This window comes from Leiobunum rupestre, chromosome 4 (assembly GCF_980474605.1).
Source record: "Leiobunum rupestre chromosome 4, qqLeiRupe1.1.hap1, whole genome shotgun sequence".
Classification (NCBI taxonomy): Eukaryota; Metazoa; Arthropoda; class Arachnida; order Opiliones; family Sclerosomatidae; genus Leiobunum; species Leiobunum rupestre.
This window is the reverse complement of record NC_143387.1, coordinates 38,836,394-38,862,556: the sequence shown is the minus strand read 5'-3', so window position 1 is coordinate 38,862,556 and position 26,163 is coordinate 38,836,394. Positions and strand designations below refer to the sequence as shown.

The window sequence follows — 26,163 nt, the reverse complement described above, 5'->3', positions numbered from 1 at the left end:
ATTTCTAATTCTTACATAAAACACATTTTGATTAATTGGCTCTGTATCGTTTTCTAGTTAACACCCTGTATAGATAGGAATGCTAATGTTAAAAAAGTGTTGATTGTTTTCGGCGGTGGCGCTATCTATCGGTCAGACCTGAACAACTTTTATAGAGCTTGTCACTGCTTTCAGATCAGTGTATTTAAACCTAAGTAAGACCTAAATTTTTATCTACACATATTTTAAAGCAAAGAAGCTTAAAATCTAGGATAGACTTACATTTTTATACATTAATATGCCTAAACAATTGGTCCTTTTTGAAAAAATTTCAACATAATCGAAAAAATTATTTTATTGTAAAAAAAACTAATAATTTCCAGAGCTAGACAGTAGGGGCGCTGGCGTCGCGGCGAACGATTCTCGATATTTGGCATTCCTATCTACATAGCGTAGCTTTATTAGTCTATGGATATGTGTTTGTTTCGGTTACTGCAAGTCGGCTGACTCCAGCGTACTTCCAGGGGTTTATTCATAAACTGTGTAGAATGGTATAGGTTCCTCTGCCATATTTTTTTAAAATTTTGATAGAGCAATGAAGTAAAAAAATAGTGTGGCTATGGAATTGGAGGGATTAACTCGTGGCTTAAAATATCTGGTGGAAAATGAGATGGATATTGAATCTATAGTTACACACCACCATGTTCAAGTCAGTTCTTTTTTAAAGAAGTATTATCTCAATATAAGCCACCTTTTTGATTGTTGGCATAATAATAATAATAAAAAGCTTTATTTCAAGATATTACTATCAGTTAGATACTGGTTTACATAGGAGTCAGTGTTATTAATTTAAATTAAATCTAAAATCCAAAACCAAAGAAAGGATAAATAAATTTTTTGAGGTCTCTTTTAAAAATATTAAAAGAGTTCTGAATTTTTAGCACTGCTTCTAGTGAGTTCCATAACCTTGTACCATTTACTCTTATGCTTTTATTACTAAAAGAATTAAGGTAATTCTGAGTGTTAAAGTTAAAACTCTTTTCTTGTGACGTACTTATGGCTTTGATTGAGGGACGAGTCTAATATTTCTTAAACATATCTGGGGCATTTTTCGTTATGGATTTTGTACATTAGTAGTAAGGTGTGATAGTTCGCTCTTTGCTGTAAGTTCATCCAACTTAGCTCCTTTCTTGCTTCTGATGCTGAAGATCTTGGGGGTATTTGTAATATGGCTCTGGCTCCATTATTTTGCAAGGTTTGTAGTTTCTTCAGATTTGTGTTGGGTGCAGCATTGTAAAATATATCACCCTAGTCAAACACTGATTGCACCAGGGCATTATACCAGATACAGAGGGTTTCTTGGTTGAGGCTTGATATAAACGGTTTAAATAGCCAGAACTTTTGTTTTACTTTGGTGAATGTATAGTCAATGTGACAAGACCATTTAAGCTCATCGTCAAATAATAGACCCAGGTATTTAAATGTATTAACCCTCCAAATTTCCATTTTTGGCAGCTCCGTTATAATTGATGCGAATTGTTTTTTGGCCTTATTTGGCGAAAAGATAAAAAAAAGCAGATTTTTTGATGTTGAGGTGAAACCCTATAGAAAGTAATACATTACGCAACATGAGGATATCATTCTCAAGCTTTCCTATTGCATTATTTAGGTTTTTATCTGAATTGAGCAGAGTGTCATCGTCACTTATACACTAGTGTATAAGTTAGAGTAGGGGTCCGAGCACACTACCCTGGGGAACTCTGGTCTTAACCAATAGTGGTTTAGAGGTGTTCCCATTGACTGATACTACTTGCCTTCGTTCACTAAGATAGGAGTTAAACCAATCCAGTGATGCATTTTCTAGACCAATCCTCTTTAATATTTCAATTAAAGTGTTGTGTTTGACACTATCAAATGCTTTGGACATGTCGAGGAATGCTACAACGACATATTTGACAGCTTCGAGTTGCTGTATGATGCGCTCAAGCAAATTCAGGGTACATGTCATTGTAGAATGGTCTGGAAGAAAGTCGGATTGCATGTGGTAGAATATCTCGTTATTGATACAGTACTCTAAAATCTGATTGTACGCACTTCGTGCTGGTGTCTTGGATAATTCTTGCAGGATTGATACGCCTCTGGTAGTTTCCCGGATCCTTGTGATCGCCGGCTTTATGAATTGGTATCACTTTAGCTTCCTTCCACCTAGATGGAAACTGCCCCAGTTGGATTTATTTATGATTTGGGTCAGGACTGGAGCTATAATAATTGCTAGTCCTTTAATTATTGACACTGGAAGTCCGTCGGTGCCTGTGGCCTGATAGTGGGGACGCAATTGTTAGAAAAAGGGGATTTAACAAGAACGCTATTTTGCGATTCAGATTTAAAGAGCTGTTTATTTTGAGATCCTGGCAATCGCGGTGCAGAGACGTAATAGCGATTCCTGTTAATCGGCGACCCTGTTATCTTTTGAACCAAAGTCACGGACCAATGGGAGAACTCGATTTTCGACGCAAAAAGTTATCACGTGGTTATGGTTGCCTTGCATTTTGACGGTGAAAGCCTGGCTCTTCGGATTAATAATTTTCTTACTCTAATTTTATTACTAAGTTTTAGAATTTTTATAGTTTAATCCGTTATTTTTTAATAAAATATATTAATATAATATAGCCACGTAAGGCAGCACATCAGTTTTTGAAGAATGAGAGGTTATCCAAAATATTTTTTAAAGCAATAAAATAGTGCACCAGATGATATAATTTTCTTACTCTTATTATTTATTAGATTTGTTGCATTTATTACATAGTTTAATGGTTTTGTTATTTTAAAAATATATTTTTATAATATGGTTTGTACACCTATAAAATAACGAATGAAAATAAATTTCATTACTATTATAAGCCAACATTTTCCGAAAAGAATTATCTATTACAAAATGAACCATATCATTTGGTTTTTAGGAAAATATTTATTTCAAATCTTAGCTAATAGCAATTAAAATAAATCAATAAATCAATAAATAAATAAAAAAAAGCAATTTCACGAGTGTATACAAAACTTGGTGATTGTCTAAAGCAATTTCTAGCTAAATATCCTATATTGATCACACGTAAAACAATGGTCCTGCTTTTTGATATAAGTTGTTGTTCTACCTAATTCTCTGGCATTTACATAGTCTAGTCAAGGTATAAATTGAAACCATTGATAAAAAAAAGATGGGTAGCCTCAACCAAAACAGAATTAGGAAATACAAGCATAAAGCGGGTAATAACATTTAAGTACTTAGGGCTGCATTTTGACGAATGTCTTAAATGGACTTATCATATTGACCATACTTTTACCAAAGTCAAACAAAAGCTCTGGCCATTCAAACCATTTCTGTCAAGTTTAAATCATAAAGCCTTATGCATCTTGTATAAATGCGCTCGTCCAGTCAGTCTTCGACTATGGCAATATATTTTACAATAATGCAGCAAAATCCAAATTAAAGAAACTTCAAACTTTACAAAATAACAGTGCTAGAGCTATATTGAAGAAACCGTTCAGGTCATCAGCAACAGAGGCAAGGGAAGAATTGCAATGGATGAACTTAAACCAAAGATCATTATTTCAAACTCTGATCGTGATGTATAAAATCTATCACCAGAAGTGCCCCACATACATAAGAGAAATATTCAATCCCTCCCTTACAATAAAACATCCGTACCAAACTTCAAAGTACAGAAGAAAATTAATAACTTTAGTGACGAAAGTGTAAGAGTCAAGGGAATAACTAATTGGAACTCCTTAGACAATTCACTGAAATGCTAAGAATCTCTGAACATATTTTAAAAAAAGCTGAATGTTTTTATACTTAAAGGAATAGTGGATTAAATTGCTTTTAACTTAACTAATTTATTTTAATGTAAAAAATACCTCAATGTAAACCAGTTATACAACTGATATGAGATATCCTAATAAAGCTTTTATTAATAATAATAATAATAAAGCTTTTTTTATTGGATACCTCTTATCAGTTTGTAACTGGTTTACATAGAGGTCCATTGAATTAAAAAATTAAATTAAGTTAAAGACAATCATATATATATTTTTTCAGAGTTCTCTGGAACGCGTATTTTCGTTTTTTAATGTTAGGGGTAGTGAATTCCAGAGCTTGATACCACTAACTCTAAGGCATTTCTCACTATATTTGTTGGTTTTCGTGGAGACGTTGAAATTGATTTTCGAAGTTCTTGTGCAATAGGTGTGGTTAGTGTTGAGTGTTTGTATGAATATGTCGGTAATGTAGACTGGGCAACTTTTATGATAAATTTTATACATAAGGATAAGCGTGTGATATATTGCTGTTTGATTTAAGTTCATCCATTCTAACTCAATCCTGGCGTCTGTGGCAGATGATCTGGAATGTTTGTGTAGAATGGAACGGGCACTGTTGTTTTGTAGGATTTGCAGCTTCTTTAATTTAGACTTCGATGCGTGGTTATAAAAAATATCACCATAGTCGAGGACTGATTGTACCAATGAGTTATATAAAATACAAAGATTGCTTTTACTCAGACTATTGAGAAAAGGTTTAAATATCCAAAGCTTTTGCTTTGCTTTGTTAAAGGTGTAGTCGATATGATGTGACCAACTAAAGTCCTCATCAAAAATATCACCATAGTCGAGGACTGATTGTACCAATGAGTTATATAAAATACAAAGATTGCTTTTACTCAGACTATTGAGAAAAGGTTTAAATATCCAAAGCTTTTGCTTTGCTTTGTTAAAGGTGTAGTCGATATGATGTGACCAACTAAAGTCCTCATCAAAATATAACCCCAGATATTTGTAGGCAGAAGTTCGTTTTATGCTGGTGTTGTTTAGATTTAAGATATGAGCAGCAGTCACTTTCTTCTGTTTGTCGGGGGAGAAAATCATTAGAGCGGATTTGCTTTCGTTTAGGATAAGGCCCTTAGCCTGTAGAAGATCTCGTAGCGCGAGTACATCTGTTTCAAGGTCTTTTAGTGCATACCTTGAGATTAGCATTAGAATTCAAGAGTGCGTCATCATCCGCATATTCCATAGAGATTGAGTTATTGATAATTTTATGGTTGTCGCTTGTGAAAAGATTAAACAAGAGCGGGCCAAGGATACTTCCTTGTGGTACTCCCGACTTAATTGTAAGTGGGTCTGAAGTTTGGCCATTAACAGATACAATTTGGGTACGGTTAGTTAAATAGGATTTAAATCATTCGAGTGTAGCTGACTCAGTTCCATTAAGCTTTAAAATTTCAAGTAGTAATTTATGGTTCACCCTGTCAAACGCTTTAGACAGATCCAAGAAAACAACTACCACAAATTTACCCTCTTCAAGGTTGCGCTCATGAAGGTTTAGGATGCCTGTTGTAGTTGAGTGGCCAGGAAGAAATCCTGATTGCATCGAGTAGAAAATGTTATTAGTAAGGTTATACTCTAACAGTTGATCATTAGCACATCTTTCTCCTGTTTTAGATAAGCCCTGGAGAATAGAAATTCCTCTGTAGTTGTTCGGGTCTTTTTGGTCGCCGGCTTTGTAGATTGGAATGACCTTAGCCTCTTTCCATCTTGTTGGGAAAACGCCAAAGTTAAATGATTTGTTAATGATTTCAGTAACGACTGGAGCAATGATAATTGCTAAGCCCTTTATTAGGTTGACAGGTAGACCATCAGTTCCAGAGGCTTTACTAGAAGGTAGAGATTTTAGATGATTGAACACTGTTTCTACGGTGACATTCTTAAGGCAGAAGTTGGAAGACAATTGCTCTGTAAAGTCCAGCGGATTGATACTTGAGTATAACGTAACATTTGATTGATTATTTATAAAATGTTCATTAAAGCCGGTGGCTATATCTGTTGGGTTGCACGTGATGTTATTGTTGAGTTTTAGTGCGCATATCGTTTTACTTCTTGACTTGATATATGGTTTCAGGACCTTCCAAATATTTGGAGGCTTGCTAGATCCACTTAGTTCTTTATGGAAGTAGCAATTTTTTGCTTTTTTAAAAGATTATTAACTTTATTACGCAATGTGTGGTATTGTTCAAGAAATTCTGGACTATGGATGGACCTCTTTTTCATTACATCTCTGATGTGCATCATGTATTTCACTTCATTAGTTAGCCATGGAGTTGGAGTGATATTTTTCCGTTTGGAGATAATCGGGGCATGGTGATTTAAGTGTTTTAAGATTATGGATTCAAGTTTCACAGCACCTTCATTAGCGTCAGCCATCTCAAAATGTTCCAGCAATTCGGTGAGATCCTTAATGAATGCATTGAGATTCATGTTTCGATATAGTCTCGAAATTTCGCTATAGTTTTCTTAGGTTTGGAGCAGTGGTTTTTCCGAATGGAGAAAATGAGATGGTGATCGGACACTCCAAGCGTGATATTGCCACTTGCCAGAATTCTATTTGGATGAGAGGTGTATATATGGTCAAGTAACGTTGCAGAATTCAGTGTAATCCTTGTTGGAGAATCGATTAGTTGTGTGTAGGAAGATAGGTGTTTTTCAAGAATTTTGCTTTTTGAATCCAGCGGTTTTTTTAATAGGTTGCAATTAGTCACCTAGTATCAGTAATTCATTGTTTGGGTTGGGAATATGTTGTAGTACCTTTATAAGCTCAGCATTGAAGTTCTCAGTGGTTTGTTGTGCATTCGGAGGGTAATAGCAAACCCCCAAGTGCATTGGTTTTGTATTACATTCATATAGGGTTCACCATAGATTTTCAATGAAACAGTCCTTCTCTAATGCAGGCGTATCGTCCAGGATCAAGTTATATTTGTTCTTATAGTAGATGCAGATACCTCCACCGGGTTTGTATGTTCGATCACAGCGATGGAGATTAAAGTTATTAATATTTACTACCACATCAGGAATACTATCATTTAACCATGTCTCGGTGATACACAAGATGTCAAAATTAAAACTGTGCAGAATATTTCGTACATCGTCTAGGTGGGGATTTAGGTGTCGAATATTTAAATGTCCGATTTTGATTCCTTTATACTTTTGATAAGGTACTTGACCTACTAGTAAATGGGATATGTTTGGCTGGTAGTACCTCTGGTTAATATTATCCGAATCGATTTCCTGTATTTTCCTGGATTGCCCTGGGAGTCATACTTCATCTTCCTCTATACGATTTAACTTCGGCAATCGATATCGTTGAATTTTGTAAGGGTATGGCCAGTTTTCTGGGTTTAATATCGTAAGATCTTGGTTTGATTCACACTGAATGATGTAAGAAGGTTTCCAATTAGGTCGTGACTCTGATTCCTTTAATGTGATATTGACTTCATTAAATGATCTGTCAAGTTTTCAATGGATAGATTATTTGGGCAGTTTGATAGGAAGTATTTATAGTTGGGTGAATTGGATAATCTCAAGCCATCTTCATCAGGATTGGATCCCCAAGTCTTCTTGGTTTTATTATTATTATTATTATTATTATTATAAGCGTGTACAATTAACTGACAAACACTTTTAAGGTAATACATCAAATTGGCTCGGTAAGCTCTGGATGCATGCCAAATACACTTAAATATTCCAATACATCTTTTATCGCAACTACTAGTCTATCTAAGGAATGGTTTCTTCTGGGTAGATGGAAACTGTTTGAATCGGTATAAACGCTGGTTGATAGCTAAGATCTTTGCGTACCACAATCCGCCATTGTTTTGGCGAGCTTTAAGGCGACTAGCGACTGCCCTAGACCTCTCACAAAATAAACCGAACACTTTCCTATGTCTCTGCACACCGGTTTGGCGCGAAGTTCGTGATTTTCCGAAACCAGGCCCCCTTTCTGTTAATATAGCGAGGAATCACTATTTTGCGATTCTTAAAAACGTCTCTGCACCGGACCCTTAGTTATTTTTGGCTACTATTTAAGCGAAAAGTACTTTTTTAACATTTTGCACAGTAAAAATATTAATTGCAATCCAGTATATAATAAAAATTGACATATTTTAAAATGTTCAATATAAAATTATTTTTTAAAAGCTATTTAATTAAAAAATGCTAGATATTGTTAGATCATTATTTTATTAAAAATTGAATGGTAAAAGATTCTAAATAAACAGTCTTCAAACTGCGGCAGATAAACTCAAAATCGACTGTTGATTCGTTAGTAGTGTTTTAGCTTTTGATTCAAGAGGTTTCTTTCAACAGATTGCCCACAATAATAACATCCGAGTCAGGTTTAGCGTACAGCGAAGAGAGAATGTTTATAATATTTAGGAATTGTGTGTGGCATTTGGAGCTAACAGATACCAAGATGCAGGGGTTTAGTTTTTTTTTCATGGTGTACAACAACCATATTCGATTGGATCCTCCCCTTGACCAGGAGTTGCAATCAAAGTTACATTAAGATTTGATCTGTAGTAAACACATATGCCTCCTCCCCCTTTCTTTGTCCTGTCATAATGCAGGATATTATATTGGTCAATGTCTATCACCATGTCAGGAATGTTGTTTCAGTTAAGCACGATATATCAAATTTTTTGGCAAAATTGAACTACAGCGGCCTCATGTAGCACTTGACGCATAGATTACGAAGTTATTTTTTTTGGGCCGCAAACGATAATATTTTTATTAGCTTAATTTTAAAAAAGTAATAATTTTAGGGGATTAGTAACATTTTTCTTAAAAATAGTTCCGTCGTGTATCTGCCGACACCACTTTTTAGGCCCGCATCAGCCCCATTCTGAGCATTGACGGTGGGCCTTCTGTAATCGTACCTAGTGGCATCGTAATTAGTGAAATCGTATCAACTTAATTAGTAACAAAAATGAGAACAAGTTTTAAGCATACTTCAAAATTCCCCGTAGTGCCGAATGATGGCGCCGCACACTCACTTCGCTCAAGCACTGGGGTCGCGCCGCGACTCCCCAACCCCATACTAAAAAAAGCGATGGGCCATCAATAACGCAACCTAGATGTAAGGCTTTTGCTGTACTTTGCATAGGATATTGTAAATGTCGTCTGCAAAGTCAATGCAGACACTTTAGCAGACTAATGTTGTCTGCTAAACATAACAGACAATATAGCAGACAAATTTCGTCTGCAAACCCAAAACTAAAACTTTACTTGTTGTGTCATGTTCTTTTGAGAGAGATATGTATATTTTGACATTCTAACTTTTGGTCTTCATTAAACTTAATTATATTTCATTTAAAGATGTCTAGATTATTTACTAATTGCCATTAATCCCCCACACTAGAGGACAGTACCAAGCCTTACGGATCAAGTATTTAATTTTAAATTATCAACAACCAAAAACGTGAAAAGGCCCAAAAAGTGCAACTTTTCAATTAAATTAAAACATTAAATAAGCGTTTGTGGCCCAAAAATATAAACATCTAGAAAGTGAACAAAAACTTTAATTGATTTTATAATCTAGCGGAATATTATTAGGACACCGAAACTGTGGTGTCGGCAAACACAGGGCGGAAATAAGTACAACAAAACACGTGAAAATGACCAAAAATGTGAATTTTTTTTATTAAATTAAAAAATTTAATAATCATTTGGGGCCAAAATAAAAAATACAATCGGCATCTACGTGACAAGGTCTATCAGGCGCAACCAAAATGAATATAAAATTCAATGAGGCCGCTGTAGTTTAGTTCACTTCACCCAATTTGGGCATGATAGTATTTTGAAAAATCTTCAAAATGTGGGATCAATCTGCCAATGTTAATATGCCCTATCAGAAGCCCCTTATGTTGACTGTTATTGACTGGAGGCTGTCATATACTCTGTTGAACATTATTTTCCATGGCTTGACTTCAAAGTTTTCTGCGTTTGCTTTAGTCTAATGGGGTTGGGCCAGATTTCAAGATTTATATCTAAGCACATTCAAGTTTAAGTTTTTTCCATATTTGATCTTGGACTAATTCTGTTACAACAGCCACAATCCCCACGTGCTGGAGATGTTCCTGTATAGCCCACATGTCTATGTTCATTTCACAGTTTGCTGTTCTATTCAAATAATGGCCATAGTTCCTGCTCACTATATAGGTTTTCTATCTCATCATTTTTGAAAAAGTCTCCATATTTGTTGACAAAATTTTTTGAGGATGAATGCATTGCAATTTTTCCTTCCAATGACTTAATACTCTCCTCATGTACAGCTTGAACTATTTCTAATTAACTCTCTATGGATTCCTCAAAAGCCATCTTCAGATTATCTAGGACCTCCTGGAAATCTTTCGCCAGTTTGCTCAATTGTAATTTTGGGGCAGCCATTAATATATTTTTGTCTGGATGGATTTCTCCATCCTAATTAGAACATAACCACATTGCACGATCTCTTAAAGGCTTTAATATCTGAGGCCATCTCTCTTAATTTGAAGATTTCTTTCACACATGATGGGCATAACCAAAAGCCCCAGTAATGGCTTTCCCTAACCCTAAGAATATTACGTTCACCAATAACAATGCTTCATTCTTTTGAAATAAACAAAATTTTAGTATAAAATACTTTGTCATTTAAACATTAGGCTTGTATAAATATGAAAAACTTAGTCAAGGCCACGCTTAGCAGGAGCTAAAACTCATGCGTCTTCATAGAGTAGAGTTGCCTTACAAATTAAATGTAATAATTGTTTTCTCAGTGGTGACTATATAGTGACACGAGTTAGTAGATATAATCTGCACTCTGTAGTCATTTAAACCTGACTCTAACATAAGGTCAGTAGTAATGCCATTGTATTACTATTAGCGAGTCAGGTTTAAATAACAATTGACCAGCGAAGAGGAAAAGTTTAAAGGTGGGGGGGGGGGGGTGAGCAATCATCCTTCGGAAATCAGAGGGGTGCCTATTGGCAGTGGCACCATGGGGAGGGGGCAGTTACTACTGTACCAGCGACAGAGATCGGAAAACATTTCTGTGGGGGCACGGACCAGTATTTTTTATCCAAAAATTCATATACTTAAAACTTAAGCAATAAAATGTACAGATCTAAATTTTTAAGAGTATGTATATTTTTTTAAAGTGTTCTTTCTAATATCTCATCCGTCATTGAATACATTGATAATAAAAGTTAAGTCGATATCTTCAGAAAAATATCTGTGTACATGGATAGATAATTAAGCCTTTCTTGGCCACATACTTTACAAAGGTATTTTAGGTAAAACAGGGTACACGATGCGGCGATTTTCTGTTTGGACGAATCTATCAAAATCAATTTTACGGTTATATCATCTTAATGCTACTCGCGTCTAATATCCAAGGCATCACCTTACACCTAAGTCTTCAAGCGTTTTTTAAAGCCATTAAAAAGACTGAATTCGGACCTAAATAAAGGCAGTGAGATTATAAATATTCCCTGATTAAAATTTTTCCTCAATTTTATTTCTGTGGGGGCTCTGCCCTCGTTTGTTTTTCCCTGTGGGGACTAGAGCCCCAGAGCGCCCACGGGATCGCCGTCACTGACTGTACCACGTTAAAAAAAATGCAGCTGCTAGGGGAAATTCTAAGGCTTTGCCCGCTTGAATAGACTTTACTTTTCATATGCCTTTGACGAGTGTACTAGCTGACTGGTTTTATTTGAAACATCTTATATAAGCAACTACAATTTTTTAGGGAGCAGGAACACTGTCTTAGTGAGATTTTAAACTCACCAAGGTACTCTTCCCCCTTAAACCCACTATCTCAATCTCACCTTTCTCTTCCTTCACCTACTGCAACAATCCTCTGATTATCCATTGACCATGCCAGATCTTTAATATTTCCCACAAATGGTTGGAATTCATTTTTCAAAATATGCTCTTTCTGAGTAGTATCCCAAATACGAACTTTTCCAGATTGATCTACGAATAGTGTATTGTCAAATTTCAATGGGCTTTTCAACATAAATTTCAATAATTGGAAATTTCGACTTTAAACGCAATTTGTAGTGGCTTAATTAACCAAACATTAACAATTTATCAAACCATAAATACAATTATGTATTGGTGATAGCCAAATATAATAAAAGATAGCCCAATTGTAAGCTCGATCTCTTTACCTTTACAACTGCAGATAGTGAAGATATTTTTTAATACCAACTTGTGATATTGTAATTGGTATTTTAAACTAAACCTTGTACGTCATAATCACAAAAGACAACTAATGAATCTGACCTATGGACGCGAGACTCTTGAACCATACCAAAAATATAACAATATTATCATAAGTAAAATAATACCAATAAGAATGACAATGAGTTAACCAAAATAATCACTCAATTTATTTTCAGGTTTATAGTGCAATCAAGGTTTAGTTCTAAATATGCCAAAAGCGAATTGCTACTACCAAAGGTGATATACTCAGTACGGTTGAAAGTCCCACTGGGTACTAGGTTAGAGAGTCAGTGCCGAAAAAATGGTTCAACAAGAAAATTAGGGTGCCATTCTTATTTTTATTATGATACTTATCCTAAAATCTAGGTAATGAATCTGCCAGTAAGTAAGTAAGTACATCAAAGGCGTTCTCAATGTAGTTTAGATTTAGAAGGTATAGTAATCCCTTACCAAAAAATAAGTTGGTTTTTAGTTGGTATTTAGTTGGTTTTCACATTTAAGATGGTTTTAAGTTGGTTTTTAGTTGGTATTTAGTAGGTTTTCACATTTAAGTTGGTTTTAAGTAGGTTCAAGTTCCCAGCATATTTTAATAAACTATTTAAAGAGGTAATAAGTTGTTTTTAAGTTGGCTGGAAAATACTCATTTTTTGAAGTTGGTTTTAATTTGGTTTTTAGTGGTCAGATAATTACTTATAATTTTTAAGTAGATTATAAGTTGGCTTTAAGTGGTCTTTATTAAGAGGTCTTTTTAAGTAAGTTTTAAGTTGGTTTTAAGTGGTCTTTATTAAGAAAGCTTTTAGTTGGTTTTAAGTTGGTGTAAAGTGGTTTTTAAGTAGGTTTTTAGTTGGTATTTAGTTGGCATTTGTTCCAAATACCAACTTAAAACCAACTTAAAAAGTTACAAGACCACTTATTTTTTGGTAAGGGAAATTATTACTGAAAGCTATTCGCTGCCTTTTCTGCTTTACTTCCTCTCACTCTAGCGAGGCAAAGTTATAGAATATTTTGAGTTAATGGTAATGGTGCTTAACTGCTCATTCTTTACATGTTATTGTTCCATATCCATCTCTCATAAGAAAAAAGGAGCGAAGAAAAGGAAGAATAAAAGTAATGTCGCTTTTAAAACTAAAAAAAATTACTTACCAGCTGATGCAATATAAAAACGGCTAGGTGAATACTTGGCAACAGTAGTTTGCACAGAATGATCAGAATAAATATCTGCGACCGAAGGATTCTAGAAAGATATAATAAATGTTTGATGGAAAATAATTAAAAGCAACAACTTCAAAAGTAAAATAAAATTCTGGTACAGCTTATATATGAAACTATAAATTAAAACTTGTTGAGGTTAATGGTAATAGGGAGTGGAATGGTGGGCTTGCATGATACTTTTTTGGGGCCATTTTGGTTACATAAATTTACTGAGAAAGGTGACAAACAGCAATCAAAACTCAGGTACCACCCCGGGTAGTAAAAGCTCTAGCATCCCAATGCATAATACATCGGAATATTTATGACTTAAGAAGAGAGGGTGAAAATCCACAGATTGCAAAGTTGGAATAAACTATTGGAATTAGTTATAAGTGGTAAAAATGGGATTTTTACCATTGTTGTAGTTCTAAGTCGAAGTTTCTAAATGTATCACTTGCAACTATCGGTTCATTTACTAAACGTTAATAGCTTTAAGTTAAATTTATTGTATTGTTATTGTTTATAATTTTGAGGCCTTAATTTGTAAGTTAGATGACATTAGTTTAATTAGTTTGTTTAAATAATTAACAGTTATCTTTAAAATTAAATATTTCATGGCAACCTTCATACCCCTTTAATTATTTATACCCCTAGACACCATTTTTTATTTATTTTAATAATAATTATTATCGCAGGTCCCAATAGTGAAAGCCTGGCCAATACTAAAGTTAATTGCAATTGTAGCTAGCTTATGATCGGATATTCGAAGTTAGACATACGTCATCTATTTCTAATTAACATAGTCTACACCTTAATATTTAAGATATAGTCCCATACTTCTGATCTACACAATTACTTTCGGAGTATAGCCCCATTATAATACTTCAAGCTAGTTTCTTATTATTATTTTCTTAATGTCTCTTCTTTATTATGCAATTTAATATTTGGTTGATATTTTTTGCTAAATCTTATATACATATATATAAATATATTTATCTGTATAAATTGGTCAACCATATTTTCATATTGTAAATGAGCACCTGATAATTTTTATACCGTGTAAAGGAAAATGTCCTATGTACCACTAACGAGGAGTGTACCCGAGGTTTTAATCACCGATTTTTATGAAACACGGGGGGGGGGGGGGTATGTAGACCTTGGGCTAACATTAATTTTCACCAAGTGAAAAGTTATGATGGGCTTCTGTTTTGCTATGGCAACCGAAAATGTTTTTGACAACTTTAAATTAAAAAATCTGCATTGAAAAACCATGGGATTTTCTCGGTTTAACTGTGAAAATTTCAAATCTATTCAAACTATTTTGGGTGAAATTCATCAAGTTTGGGTAAAATTGAGAAAATTTCAATGAATTTGATAACTAAAGGAATATTTGCAAAATTTTACCTAAATATGGTTTTGTCAAATAATTTTTTTTTTAAACGTAAAAAATTTGATAAAATTATCACAATTCGTCCAAATGACAAAAACTGGGTGAAGTTGTGTTAAAACAACTAATATCGGCTACAATTGTGTAAAAAGATAAAATTTGGGTAAAACAGTCAAAAACGTCGCTAAAATGGATTAAAATTGAATCAAATGAAAGAAATTTGGTTAAACAACCAGAATTTGGGTTAAATGAATGAAATTGGATAAAAAGAGTGATAATTTACTTAACATAACTAAGTGGGTGAAGTGAACTACAGCGGCCTCATTGAATTTTATATAAATTTTAAATAAATTTCGGTGTCCTAATAATTTCCACGTGATATTCTGGTAGTTTATAAAATCAATTAAAGTTTTTGTTCATTTTCTAGATGTTTTGTATTTTTGGGCCACAAACGCTTATTTCAGGTTATAATTTAATTTAAAAGCTTGCACTTTTTGGGCCTTTTCACATTTTTGGTTGTTGATAATTTAAAATTATATACTTGATGCGTAAGGCTTGGTTCTGTCCTCTAGGTCGCGTTATAGATGGCCCATCGCTTTTTTTTAATATGGGGTTGGGGAGGCGCCGCGCGCCCCCAGAGCTTGAGCGAAGTGAGTGCGCGGCGCCGTCAGGCGCCAATACGCGGAATTTAGTAACGTCTTTTACGTGTTTTGGATGTAATTATCTTCGTCGGGTTGTCGCCTACACCGCGGCTTGTTACTAACAGTTTGTTTCGGTTTTCACTCTTTGTTTCAGTTATCGCACGTGTTAGTGTTACTCGACTTAGTTTTGAGGCCGTGTTACTTTCCAGCTAAATAAACCTTTTCCTGTACATTAAATGCTTCAAACCTGTTCTCATTTTTTTTCCTATTTAAGTTGATTTCACTAATTACGATGCGACTATAGGTACGATTATATTAATGATAGTGCACTTGTATCCCTTACCAAAAAATAAGTTGGATTTCAGTTTGTATTTAGTTTGTATACACATTATTAGTTGATATTGAGTTGGTATTAAGTAGGCTCAAGTTGTCAGCATATTTCAAGTTACTATTAAAGGGGTAATAAGTTGTTATTCAGTTGGTAGGAAAATACTGCTTTTGCTAAGTTTATAATTAGTTGGTTTTTAGTAGTCAGGAATTGACATAATATTTTTAAGTTGCTTTTAAGTAGTTAAATGTAAATGTTGATTCTGGTTTAGTTGGAAATAAGTTGATTAATAAAGGATTTAAGTTATTTTTAAGTAGGCATTTGTCCCTAATACAAACTGAAAACCAAGTTGAAATACAAGTTGTCCTAAGTGGTTTTTAGCCAACTTTTTTTTTGGTAAGGGATTCCTTACTGCACAATCAATTTTTGGCACCAATTTTTAATCTATGATCCAATATTCCTGGTTTTCATCAGGACTTACTGAAGATAAGCCACGTTTCTGTTCAGTGAAGGAAGTGTGTTTTACGTTCACAACGAACGACTATCTCTCTTGTAGTCGAAGTAATTGTTGCAAAAATTGATTTATTAAATGCACCCATTGCAGATATATTTTATGCTTTGATTGTTTTTATTATGGTTACCACATGCATTTTATTTAAATACCACATAATGTGATTCATTGCCATTTTTTTGAGAAATATGTATTTTGAAGTTTTAAAATTTTTGTTCTATTACATTAAAACGAAATTACACAATTTTGGGTTTTTACATAAGCTTACTCATTATCTTCGTAAATAGAGACGTTAGAAATAATTTCTCAAAATTTACACTAATTTATTTTTTCAAGTTGGTTTTGTTATCCCATTCTATCAATTTGATAAACGATTGATTTTTATCACATTTAAGATTTGTTTTATCAATAAAATCTATTTTTAATCATTTTCTATCAAATCATTTGCATTTTTACCCATTTTCATCAAATTAAAAAAATTTATAAAATTTTATCAATTTTATTTATTTTTTGTCAATTTCGATAATTTTGTCTAGTTTTTGCATTTAAATTTTTTTTTTGAAAATTTTCCAAGGGGTACCCTTAGAAATTTTCAAAATCCCATTTTGTGTTGTCAAAAACATTTCGGGTTGCCATGGCAAAACCAATGCCCGTTGAAACTTTTCCTTTTGGGAATTTTCATGATTCATTAAGGCCTACTTAACCACCGAGTTTGAACTAAATCGGTGCGTTACACCTCGGGTAGTCTCCTTGTTAGACCAATGTTCTTTCGTATTAAGTAGTTGAAATCTAAGATTACTATAACTAGAGAGGAGAAGGAAATGTAGCTTGACTTTTAATAATAATAATGAATATAGCTCACCTCAATGTCCCTAATTATTACATAATTTCCATTTGTATAAAGGAATGTTTTTCCTTTAGGGTCACCGCCAAGAACCAAAGGCATCCCACGTTGTGTTCGTGGCAATGATGCAAAAGTGTTACCTGAAAAATGATGACCAAATGAACACTTATTTATTAATAAACATTTATCATGTGGCAAAAAGTAATAGTGGATAATAAAATAATGTATAGAACATACATCTAGTTTGACATGAAATTTTAACCTATTTTAAAGTAGTAACATAATACTTAAATTTCCTATAATACACCAACAAAAATTAGTTTTAAAAAGTGTAAACTGAGTGCTATGTCATTGATCTGAATCATACTCAAAAATATAATTTTCACATTTCTTTTCATACAGTCCTCTATTTGCCACTTTGTCCTGTAAACTAGATCATTAATAACAATAACAATAATAATACTAATATTAACAATAATAACATAATTAGTTTATTTTGTGCAATTCATTGGTACAAGAGTGTTAAAACCGTCAGGTATTATCAAGTGGCGTCCTTCAGTACAGCTGTACATCGGTTGATTGCCCAATACTTAGTGTCGCTCATCAGATCACGTTTTACATAACTTTAAACTTGCAAGACACTTCTTATGTTCAAACATAAATATTGTCAGTATTGGTTATAATTATTCATAATACAACTCATACGGAGTAACGTAGTTATATCTCTGGTTGAAAAGTTTTAATTTTTTTATTCTTCAATAATTTCACTACAATCAATCAAGTTATGAAATTGTTTAATCGTGTCCATTTTTAATGTTCAAGCATAAGTTTATAATTATATAAAATTTTTTAATAAAAATATTAAAGGAAAAAGTAAAAACAATTCTGGATGTGTTTGAACCTGGATACTAGGGCTTCAAATAACAGTCTTGATTAAGGTCAAGTATAATCTCAAAACATGAAGGTTAATTTATATTCTTGGGCAATTTTGAGTGCTAAGCATACAGTTCTAAAATGGATTGTGAAGGTTTTTTCAATTTAACATAATAAGGACAGCTTTTCACCAAAAAATTAATACTCCTAAATCAATAATATTTTTTTATCTTGTTTGAGACTTTAGTTGCTCAATTTATAATGATAACCAATTTTATTTTTCTTTCGGAATATTATTTTATGTGGACCAATTCTGAATTTTTACTAAATCGCAGTTTAGTTTTTGACTGCCAATCTGATTTCCACCGGAATTACAGTGGAAATTTAAGGTTACAATAAGCTATATCATATACAATTTGTCCCTTGGCTTTACAAACCTTGGAACACTGATCATAGGCACTTATTTCAAAATGACACCAACAGAAGGAAGAATTTATCTCCCAATACTAAAAATTATAGACTTTATATATTTTAAAATATACTCTTCCTTTAGACTACCTCTGCCGTATACTAGAAATCGAATGTAATACTTAACCTAAATATTTTTTCAATAAATATTGAGTGGCCTAGAAAATGATCTAGAGAAAACTAAAATTTTCTAGTAATTCCTTAATTGAAGAAAATCAGATTTAAGTAATGTCAAGAATAATCCCATTTGCTCTTCATTAGTAGGCCTAAAAAATCACAATAATTTGTTTTCAATTGATCAGTACCTGACTAAAAGACTGAACTAATCATAAAAGGATGGTTTGGAATAATTGTGAAATTGTTCGTAATGCATAAGGAGATAAATGTAATGTATAACTTTAAGAAATGGTGAAAAGCCTAGAAGGATATTCTATACACTTTCTAATATGTGCCAAATACAGATTCAAATCTATATACCTCTGGTAGAAATTTAGCTTTATAGGGATATTTACTTCTTTATAAACCATGTTTTCCTGATGTAATAGTTTTAGTAAGTCACTATTTTCTTCAGTATTTATTTGGAAAAATTAGTAAGAGCCTGTAAAAGTAGCAGAATAGGGAATAAGATACTTCTTTTAAAGATATATTATATACTTCTGGTAATGCATGAAGGCGAGTATATAAATAATGTGTGATCATGTCATGAACAATTAATTTGGTAAAGGGGTAGGACAAGTTCCCAAACCATTTTCCTTAATTTCGAACGTTAAAGGCGTTTCTCACTCGTTTACAGTTTGAGTCTTAATGATATTTTTCATATTAGTGAAGGTGTTAAAATAAACGCTAATAAGACTAACTTCTACAAGTGCTATTTGAAAAGGGTCATTATCCTGGTCACAGCCAAGTAATCAAAAAATGTGGCAATATCCTTTAGATACATAAGAAATATAATAATACTTACGGTGAGAAATTGACATTATAATGCAATAGGTTCCTAAATTTTAAAATAAAACCTCTCTTAATATTCTTAAGCGATTTTTATTATAATAACTTATTTTTGTGAAGCCAAGGCCTTTCGAACTAGCATTTATATATGCCTTTGAAAATAATACCGGCACTTCCTTTTAAAATGACAAGCCGGCCGTAAAAGGAAACGGAAGTGTATTTTCTTTTAATTTTTTACGTAGGAGTGTAACTTTGACGAAAGTGCTGCCACGCAAATATATTAATATTTCCGTCTTATTTTCGTGAAAAATAATGTATTATCGTAGTCGTTATGCATAATTTAATTTGAAATTAGAAATAAATAAGCTTCACAGAGGCACAACAACAAAATAATTAATTCATTGTATAAACTACTTGGCGGCCTATGTACAAGTCTCTACCTAACTTTTCCATAACTAAGTAGTCTGCTCGGTGGTCTACAAAAAGCAGCCGCAGTCAAATTAACGAAATGTACCAACTGGGACTCTGGGAGTCATACTCGTTTTTTCTCAATAAAAAATAAATAAATTTTAAAGTCGTCGACGTAGGTAAAACATCATATTAGACTTTCACCTTTATATCATTAGTTTTGCCTTGACACAGTCAGGTGGATTGGATTGGGTATATAAGGTTAAATTTAGGAAACTGACATAGGTTTGATGTTGTGAGTGTTGCATATTATTGTCAACCTTTGACCTTTCATTTTAAATTGTAAAAAATGGGTTTTGGATTAACAGTTTGGTAGAAAAAAAATAAGTAGAATTTTTTAATTAGGGTTAATTTAATCTACATTAAAACTTATATTTTTTCTAACAACATGTTTCCAATTACTACCGTTGTTCTTCCAATAACAATTGTATCTTAAAAAGAAACAATGTTGGCAAAATTGTGTGTATTAGGATATTGTACACCACTGACCACTTGGAAGGTAAATAGGGGAGGGGTGGGAAAACAACTTGTTTTGTAGACTTGCCCTTTAATTTGTCCACAAAACTGTACTGAACCTTAATATCTTCATGTTTTTGATCATTATCTTGTGTGATTCAGTCTTCAAAACGCTATATTGTCTAGCTGATTAAAAAATTATAAATTTACCATTGGAATTAAACCACATTTACTGAATGAGAAAATCAAACAATTTTTAGTAATTAAAATTAGAAATGGGCTGATTGTATCCTTTTAAGAATGTGTTTAACAAATTTGATCACCATCTTTTACACCTTTGGTTTTTATAAAGTAATATATTATAAGAATTTTTTTAGGAAATATAAAAATCATATTTTCTTTAAACATAAAGAATAAATATACTAATTAAGTTACAAATTTAGTTAAAATGAATACTATTCTGTACAGAGTATGCCAAATTAGATATCTCTTATAATAGTTCAGATTTTTAACATAAAATGTATAAAATATGATGTATAACCTGAACAAACCTATTTTGAGTATTAATAAATGAAAATTTTGCAAAAGAATTCTTAAAATATAATTTTTTGTAATGAAAATAGAACATATTTATATCATCTCCAAGTAATTTTGGAAATGTTTACTCAGAGACGAGCATCTTCTTAATTTGATGTTTTACAATATGTGGAAGTAGTTTAAAGGGGCTCCAAAGTTTGATGGAAAAATGTGTGTAAAGACAGTAAAGTACGAAATTTACGGTTGACTCTGCCCGCCTCTGCCAAGGCCGAGTGGGGGGTTGTGGGGAATGAAAAGCATGCTCAATTTTCTTTTTTTTTTCCACTGAACTTTGGAGCCCCTTTAATTCTGCCCCATTGTATAGTAGTATGTGTGACAGAAGCTAAAAGATGTGTGAACTATACGAGCAGTAGTTAATTTAGACTATTACCATTATGTATATGTTTGTAAAATAAAACGAGCAAATTTCGCTAAGAACGCCTAAACATTTATCTTAACTCGTTGGTTTTTCAAAAAACCTATATAGTTGGTGCCTCAATTTGGTTATATTATTTAATTTTATAAATTCAGATTAGTCTGATTCTGTTTTACTATTATTTGGAAATTCCCTTACCAAAAAATAAGTTGGCTAAAAACCACTTACGACAACTTGTATTTCAACTTGGTTTTCAGTTTGTATTTGGGACAAATGCCTACTAAAAAATAACTTAAATCGTCTTTATTAATCAACTTATTTCCAACTAAACCAGAATCAACTTTTACATTTAACTACTTAAAACCAACTTAAAAATAATATGTAACTTCCTGACTACTAAAAACCAACTAATTACAAACTTAGCAAAAGAAGTATTTTCCTACCAACTGAATAACAACTTATTACCCCTTCAACTAGTAACTTGAAATATGCTGACAACTTGAGCTTACTTAATACCAAGTTAATATCAACTAATAATGTGTATACAAACTAAATACAAACTGAAATCCAACTTGATTTTTGGTAAGGGAATTTATATGCCAGAAATGTAAATTTGTGGGCTTTGGTAAGGATGTTCCAATCTGAAGAAAAAAAAGGGAGATGATACACATTTTAGCTTGAAAAACTACCCTTATTAGTAAAAATTTTAAAATAAATGTAATGTGATGTCCCAAGATGATATAAGGCAAAATCGTGAATTTTTTTTTTGAGTGTGGCTGTTATCAATCAAGGCAGAAATTGGAATTTTAAGCAGGAGGCAAAATTTATAATTATTTATAGCACAGATTTTCACTTACAGCTTCAAGAAATGGATGAAACTGAATATGTTTTTATGCCTCAGTCGTATGACCTTGACTTTGTAGTAGAAGGTATAAACATTTAATTTAAATGGGTTTACCGTCATTTAGACTTCAATATTTTTAGATAGAATGGTTGAAATAATGACTGAAAAATCAAATGGTAATGGGGAAACTTTTCAAAGTAATTTACCTAATAATGATGGAAGTCCAATAGGCAATTCAGACCATTCATACAATAGCGATGAATTTTCTTCTGGTACAATGACTATTTCTTTAAAAGAGGAGGAGCCAAAGGCAAGTTTCAAATTATACATATATCATTTCCATAAAGTTTCAAAATTATTTTGTATAATTATTAGATAAGATTAATTCCAGCTAGAAAACTCTGGGGCATTGTGTAGTCATACCTTTAATGTTCACAGACTGTTTACCCTATATGTCCCTTACCAAAAAATAAGTTGGATTTCAGTTTGTATTTAGTTTGTATACACATTATTAGTTGATTTTAACTTGGTATCAAGTAAGCTAAAGTTGTCAGCATATTTCAAGTCACTAGTTGAAGGGGTAATAAGTTGTTATTCAGTTGGTAAGAAAATACTTCTTTTGCTAAGTTTGTAATTAGTTGGTTTTTAGTAGTCAGGAAGTTACATATTATTTTGAGGTTGGTTTTAAGTAGTTAAATGTAAAAGTTGATTCTGGTTTGGTTGGAAATAAGTTGATTAATAAAGACGATTTAAGTTATTTTTAAGTAGGCATTTGTCCCAAATACAAACTGAAAACCAAGTTGAAATAAAAGTTGTCGTAAGTGGTTTTTAGCCAACTTATTTTTTGGTAAGGGGTCCCCCTATGCGTTTTTTAGCCCTGTCTTATAGTGGTTTTGATTTTGCTGTTAATTTTTTTTTTGTTTGTTGAATAATATACAATTTCTTATACAAATGTGAGATAAATCCTTCAGCTGTTTAAACTCATTTCAGAGCCAATTTTACTATTATTGGAATGCTTTTAAAATTTGCTAATATCATATCAAAATTTATCTTCTATTTTCAAATAAAAATATTGCAAAATATTTTAGAAACGACGCGGTGGTTGGCCTAAAGGAAAAAAAAGAAAACTTCCTCCAAGTATTGCTTTACCTAAAGCACCAGTTACAGGGTTAGTATCTTAATTCATTGAGCATTAATCTTTAAGTTAGGATTTTTAAAGCTTTTATTCTCAAAATTTTAATAGTTGTTAGTATATGAAAAGTGGTTGCTTAAAATTTATTTTAAGAGTTTGAGTTTTAAAATCAGTGTAAAATTGGCTAAAACCAACTTTTAAGGGTGAAGCCTTAATTAAGGCTCTAATGGTATAATCAAAATATTGATTAATAATTTGTCATGCCATTTTTGAAGTTCATAAACATAAATCGTATATAAAAGTCTACAATTATTTTCCTATAATAGGTACTTATTATATATTATTGAAAAGCGGCAGTTGCTAAAGAAAACCAACCCTGACATTCCTTTTTCTGAAGCCACAAGAATTCTTGGAAATGAATGGTCTGTTATGCCAGCAAATCAAAAACAGGTCTAATAGAATTTTTCATATTCAATCAAGTGCACAAAATTATTCCTAATCTCTGGGTTTTGCAAGTGTATCAGTAAATTCCTTCCTTCACATTTCTGTAATTATAGTAAATATGGGGTTCCAGTTGGAAATTAGTTTTTAACTGAGATGAATATACTTTTGTTATAGGTTTATTTAGACAAGGCAGAAGCTGACAAGAAGCGATATGTTTCTGATTTAGTATCTTACAAGAAAAAACTCCAGAAGGAAAGTGTGAAAAGAGGTACTATTGAGATTAATGCAAAGCTAGGATGTCCTCTAAATAATGATCTATAATAATTTAAAACGTTTTTGCTATGAATTTGAATCATGTCTTTGAAGGGAGTGGGAACGAAATCTAAAAATCGTCTGCTAACATGAGCTACAACTGCTTTATTAACATAACTAGGGACAGCTACCCTTATCTTCTGTTAAATCTGGTGGCAGAAAAGTGTAACTCGCTGATCCACCATCTGTATGGAAGTTCATAATTCCATTAAGGTCATTTAAAAAATCTTGAGAACCATGAGGTGAAAACTACTCGCCAGTCAGGAACAATTCAAATCTTGTATGAATTGTCTGAAATTCCATCTTAAAAGCCCGTATTGACTAGTCTAAAAGCTATTGCAGAAGAATTTAAGAGATCAGCCTCGGGTTCTTGATGGTACCTGCTCTCTAGCAGGTACTGCTTGAACCGTTCCGAAAGGTTCGAGGACTGGTTCCCATGAGCAAATAGTTTGCGTTAAAACGTTTCAATAATTTTTTACGTATAGTTTGCCTGAGGACTTATTGAATGGTTCCTGACTGGCAAATAATTTTCAACCAGTAAGTTTAAAGAAGTGTTCCCTTTCACATTTGAAGCACAGATAGGGAAGAGGAGCTACCTGAAATTTTCAAATAATTCTTTGGCCCTTTAAAGGGAATCAACTTCCATACTTATTGTGGATCAACGAGTTTCACATTTTTGCCAAGGGGTGGGTATAACAGAAGCTAGAGATGATTGGTAGTAGTTATGTCAAAAAGAAGTCTTTAGACTAAAGCAACTCGTAGTGCGTGTTAGCAGACAATTTTTAAACTTTGTTCATGAAATAAAAGGGCTCAATTTATTAGCAGTGTTAAGTCTGAAAATGATAAAATATTTTCCTTTTATTATATTTATTGACTATTGTAACTCTATTAAAAAATCTTACCTTTGACTGGAATGTTTTAATTTAAATTTTTAATAACATAAGTGTTATAACATTAAGTCTTTGTTTGATTATTTAAGTTACTATGATAAAGGATTTAACTCAATTGCAAACAGATGAAAAAAGTGAAAATAGAAGTCAGGGCCTAAACCTTGAGGTGAGATATTCTTCATAAACAAATCAAATGTAAATCCCACAATTGCAAAATCATACTTCAAAATGAAATAACCATAGCATGCCTTGTAGAGCAAACTGATAAGCTTTAGTGGAAACAGCTTTTGTTTTTAATTTTTCCACATTAACGCCCATTGTGAAAATAAATCCAGCTAATTAGTTGGTTTAATTTTTAGGCTCTGGATGGAGATATTCTTTTCTGTGAAATATGTAATCAGTATTTTGTCAATAGCCATAACAAACAGGAACATATGTACGGAAAACAGCATTTAATGAATATGACCAGTGAGTGTTTTTTCTTCATTAACGTTTGAATTAATTATAAAGGTAATTTTTGGGATTGTCTGAATTGATTTAAATCAAATGATTATTTTAATTGCTTATGGCACTTTTACAAAAATCTTTAAATTAGTTTGTTGCAATGCTAATTCATAAAACTAAATTACAAGATTCAGTTTGAATTATCAATGCTTGCAAATCAATTTGCCAGAAAATTATTGAAATCAATTAAATTAAAAAAATTGGATCAAATATTTTAATTAAAAACATCGTTGATAATCATAAATCCTGATTTCAAATCAGTGAAACTGGTCCATGCTGTTACTAATTTATTGTAAAATAAATGTGATTGTTATATCAGTTTATTCTTATTTTATTAGATAAAGTGGGGAAGAGAACTAATGACAGTTTAACACAATCTTCTGTATTAAAATGCCACACCACCACAAGCCATAATGCTAAAAGTAATTGTCAAATTAATTTTGTATCAAATAGCGTGCCAAAGGCCATGGAAGACGTTATATCTTTCAATATGGGTAAGAAAAAATCAAAGTTAACGAACATACATTAGTACTAACTTCATCATCTGCTTAAAGAGCGTGAAAGCGAAATTTCATATTTGAAAAGCAATAACCAACATTTAAAAGAAAATAAAAAGACTATGTTGAAGGAGTTAAAAATCTTGGAAGAGTCAAGAAATAAAGCATCACTTCGATTGGAAGAGTTGAAAGCTGTTAGTGTTACATTAACAACGCAGCTTGTAAATTTGAGAATGGTACCAACTTTGTTCGGAGTGATAAACTTTTAGCAGAAGAAAAACCCTTCTGCTTTTAGCCATAAACAATTCTAGTATATGTGAATAAAATTATTTTTAATTCTTCTTGTATCTTATTTACCTCCTTTTTATAATGTAATTTTAAATAGAGGTGCACACGGATTGTAATTAAAC

At 32.4% G+C, this 26,163-nt stretch overlaps 2 protein-coding genes across 10 annotated transcripts in view; one reads left to right on the top strand and one right to left on the bottom strand.

Annotated features, from left to right (window-relative positions):
• flr (actin-interacting protein 1 flr) overlaps positions 1 to 19,445 on the bottom strand; it is a 35,780-nt gene extending 16,335 nt beyond the window's left edge. The window contains exons 1-4 of one of the 2 annotated variants that reach the window (XM_090171268.1): positions 19,271 to 19,445; positions 16,987 to 17,108; positions 13,210 to 13,300; positions 11,667 to 11,814 (exon numbers count right to left, since the gene is read on the bottom strand). In XM_090171268.1, coding sequence (XP_090027394.1) covers positions 11,667 to 11,814; positions 13,210 to 13,300; positions 16,987 to 17,108; positions 19,271 to 19,286 — 377 coding nt within the window. In that variant the 5' untranslated portion in view covers positions 19,287 to 19,445. Of the gene's footprint in view, positions 1 to 11,666; positions 11,815 to 13,209; positions 13,301 to 16,986; positions 17,109 to 18,786; positions 18,808 to 19,270 lie in introns of those variants that run through there. The other variant, XM_090171269.1, reaches the window with a different exon arrangement.
• Positions 19,446 to 19,722: 277 nt separating this feature from the next.
• LOC149947701 (uncharacterized) lies at positions 19,723 to 26,069 on the top strand. Of its 8 annotated transcripts, XM_090171785.1 has the most exons (11): positions 20,124 to 20,221; positions 21,990 to 22,059; positions 22,115 to 22,150; positions 22,205 to 22,284; positions 23,063 to 23,142; positions 23,433 to 23,556; positions 23,725 to 23,818; positions 24,842 to 24,918; positions 25,112 to 25,220; positions 25,595 to 25,750; positions 25,811 to 26,069. In XM_090171785.1, exons 1-11 carry the CDS (start codon positions 20,168 to 20,170, stop codon positions 26,020 to 26,022), a joined length of 1,092 nt encoding a protein of 363 aa, XP_090027911.1. In that variant the 5' UTR covers positions 20,124 to 20,167; the 3' UTR covers positions 26,023 to 26,069. The 8 variants fall into 8 exon arrangements, with proteins under 8 accessions (XP_090027914.1, XP_090027913.1, XP_090027911.1 ...); XM_090171788.1 differs by lacking the exon at positions 20,124 to 20,221 and adding an exon at positions 19,723 to 19,837 and having other exon boundaries at positions 22,115 to 22,284; XM_090171787.1 differs by lacking the exon at positions 20,124 to 20,221 and adding an exon at positions 19,723 to 19,841 and having other exon boundaries at positions 22,115 to 22,284.
• The last annotated feature ends 94 nt before the right edge of the window (positions 26,070 to 26,163 follow it).

Bases quoted from the DNA above. Each gene is read 5' to 3' on its own strand.
- LOC149947701 (XM_090171784.1), top strand. From the start codon at position 20,168: ATGTTGGCAAAATTGTGTGTATTAGGATATTGTACACCACTGACCACT. The intron at 22,060-22,114 runs GTATAAACATTT...CAATATTTTTAG, and splicing joins CCTTGACTTTGTAGTAGAAG to ATAGAATGGTTGAAATAATG. The intron at 25,221-25,594 runs GTGAGTGTTTTT...TTATTTTATTAG, and splicing joins GCATTTAATGAATATGACCA to ATAAAGTGGGGAAGAGAACT.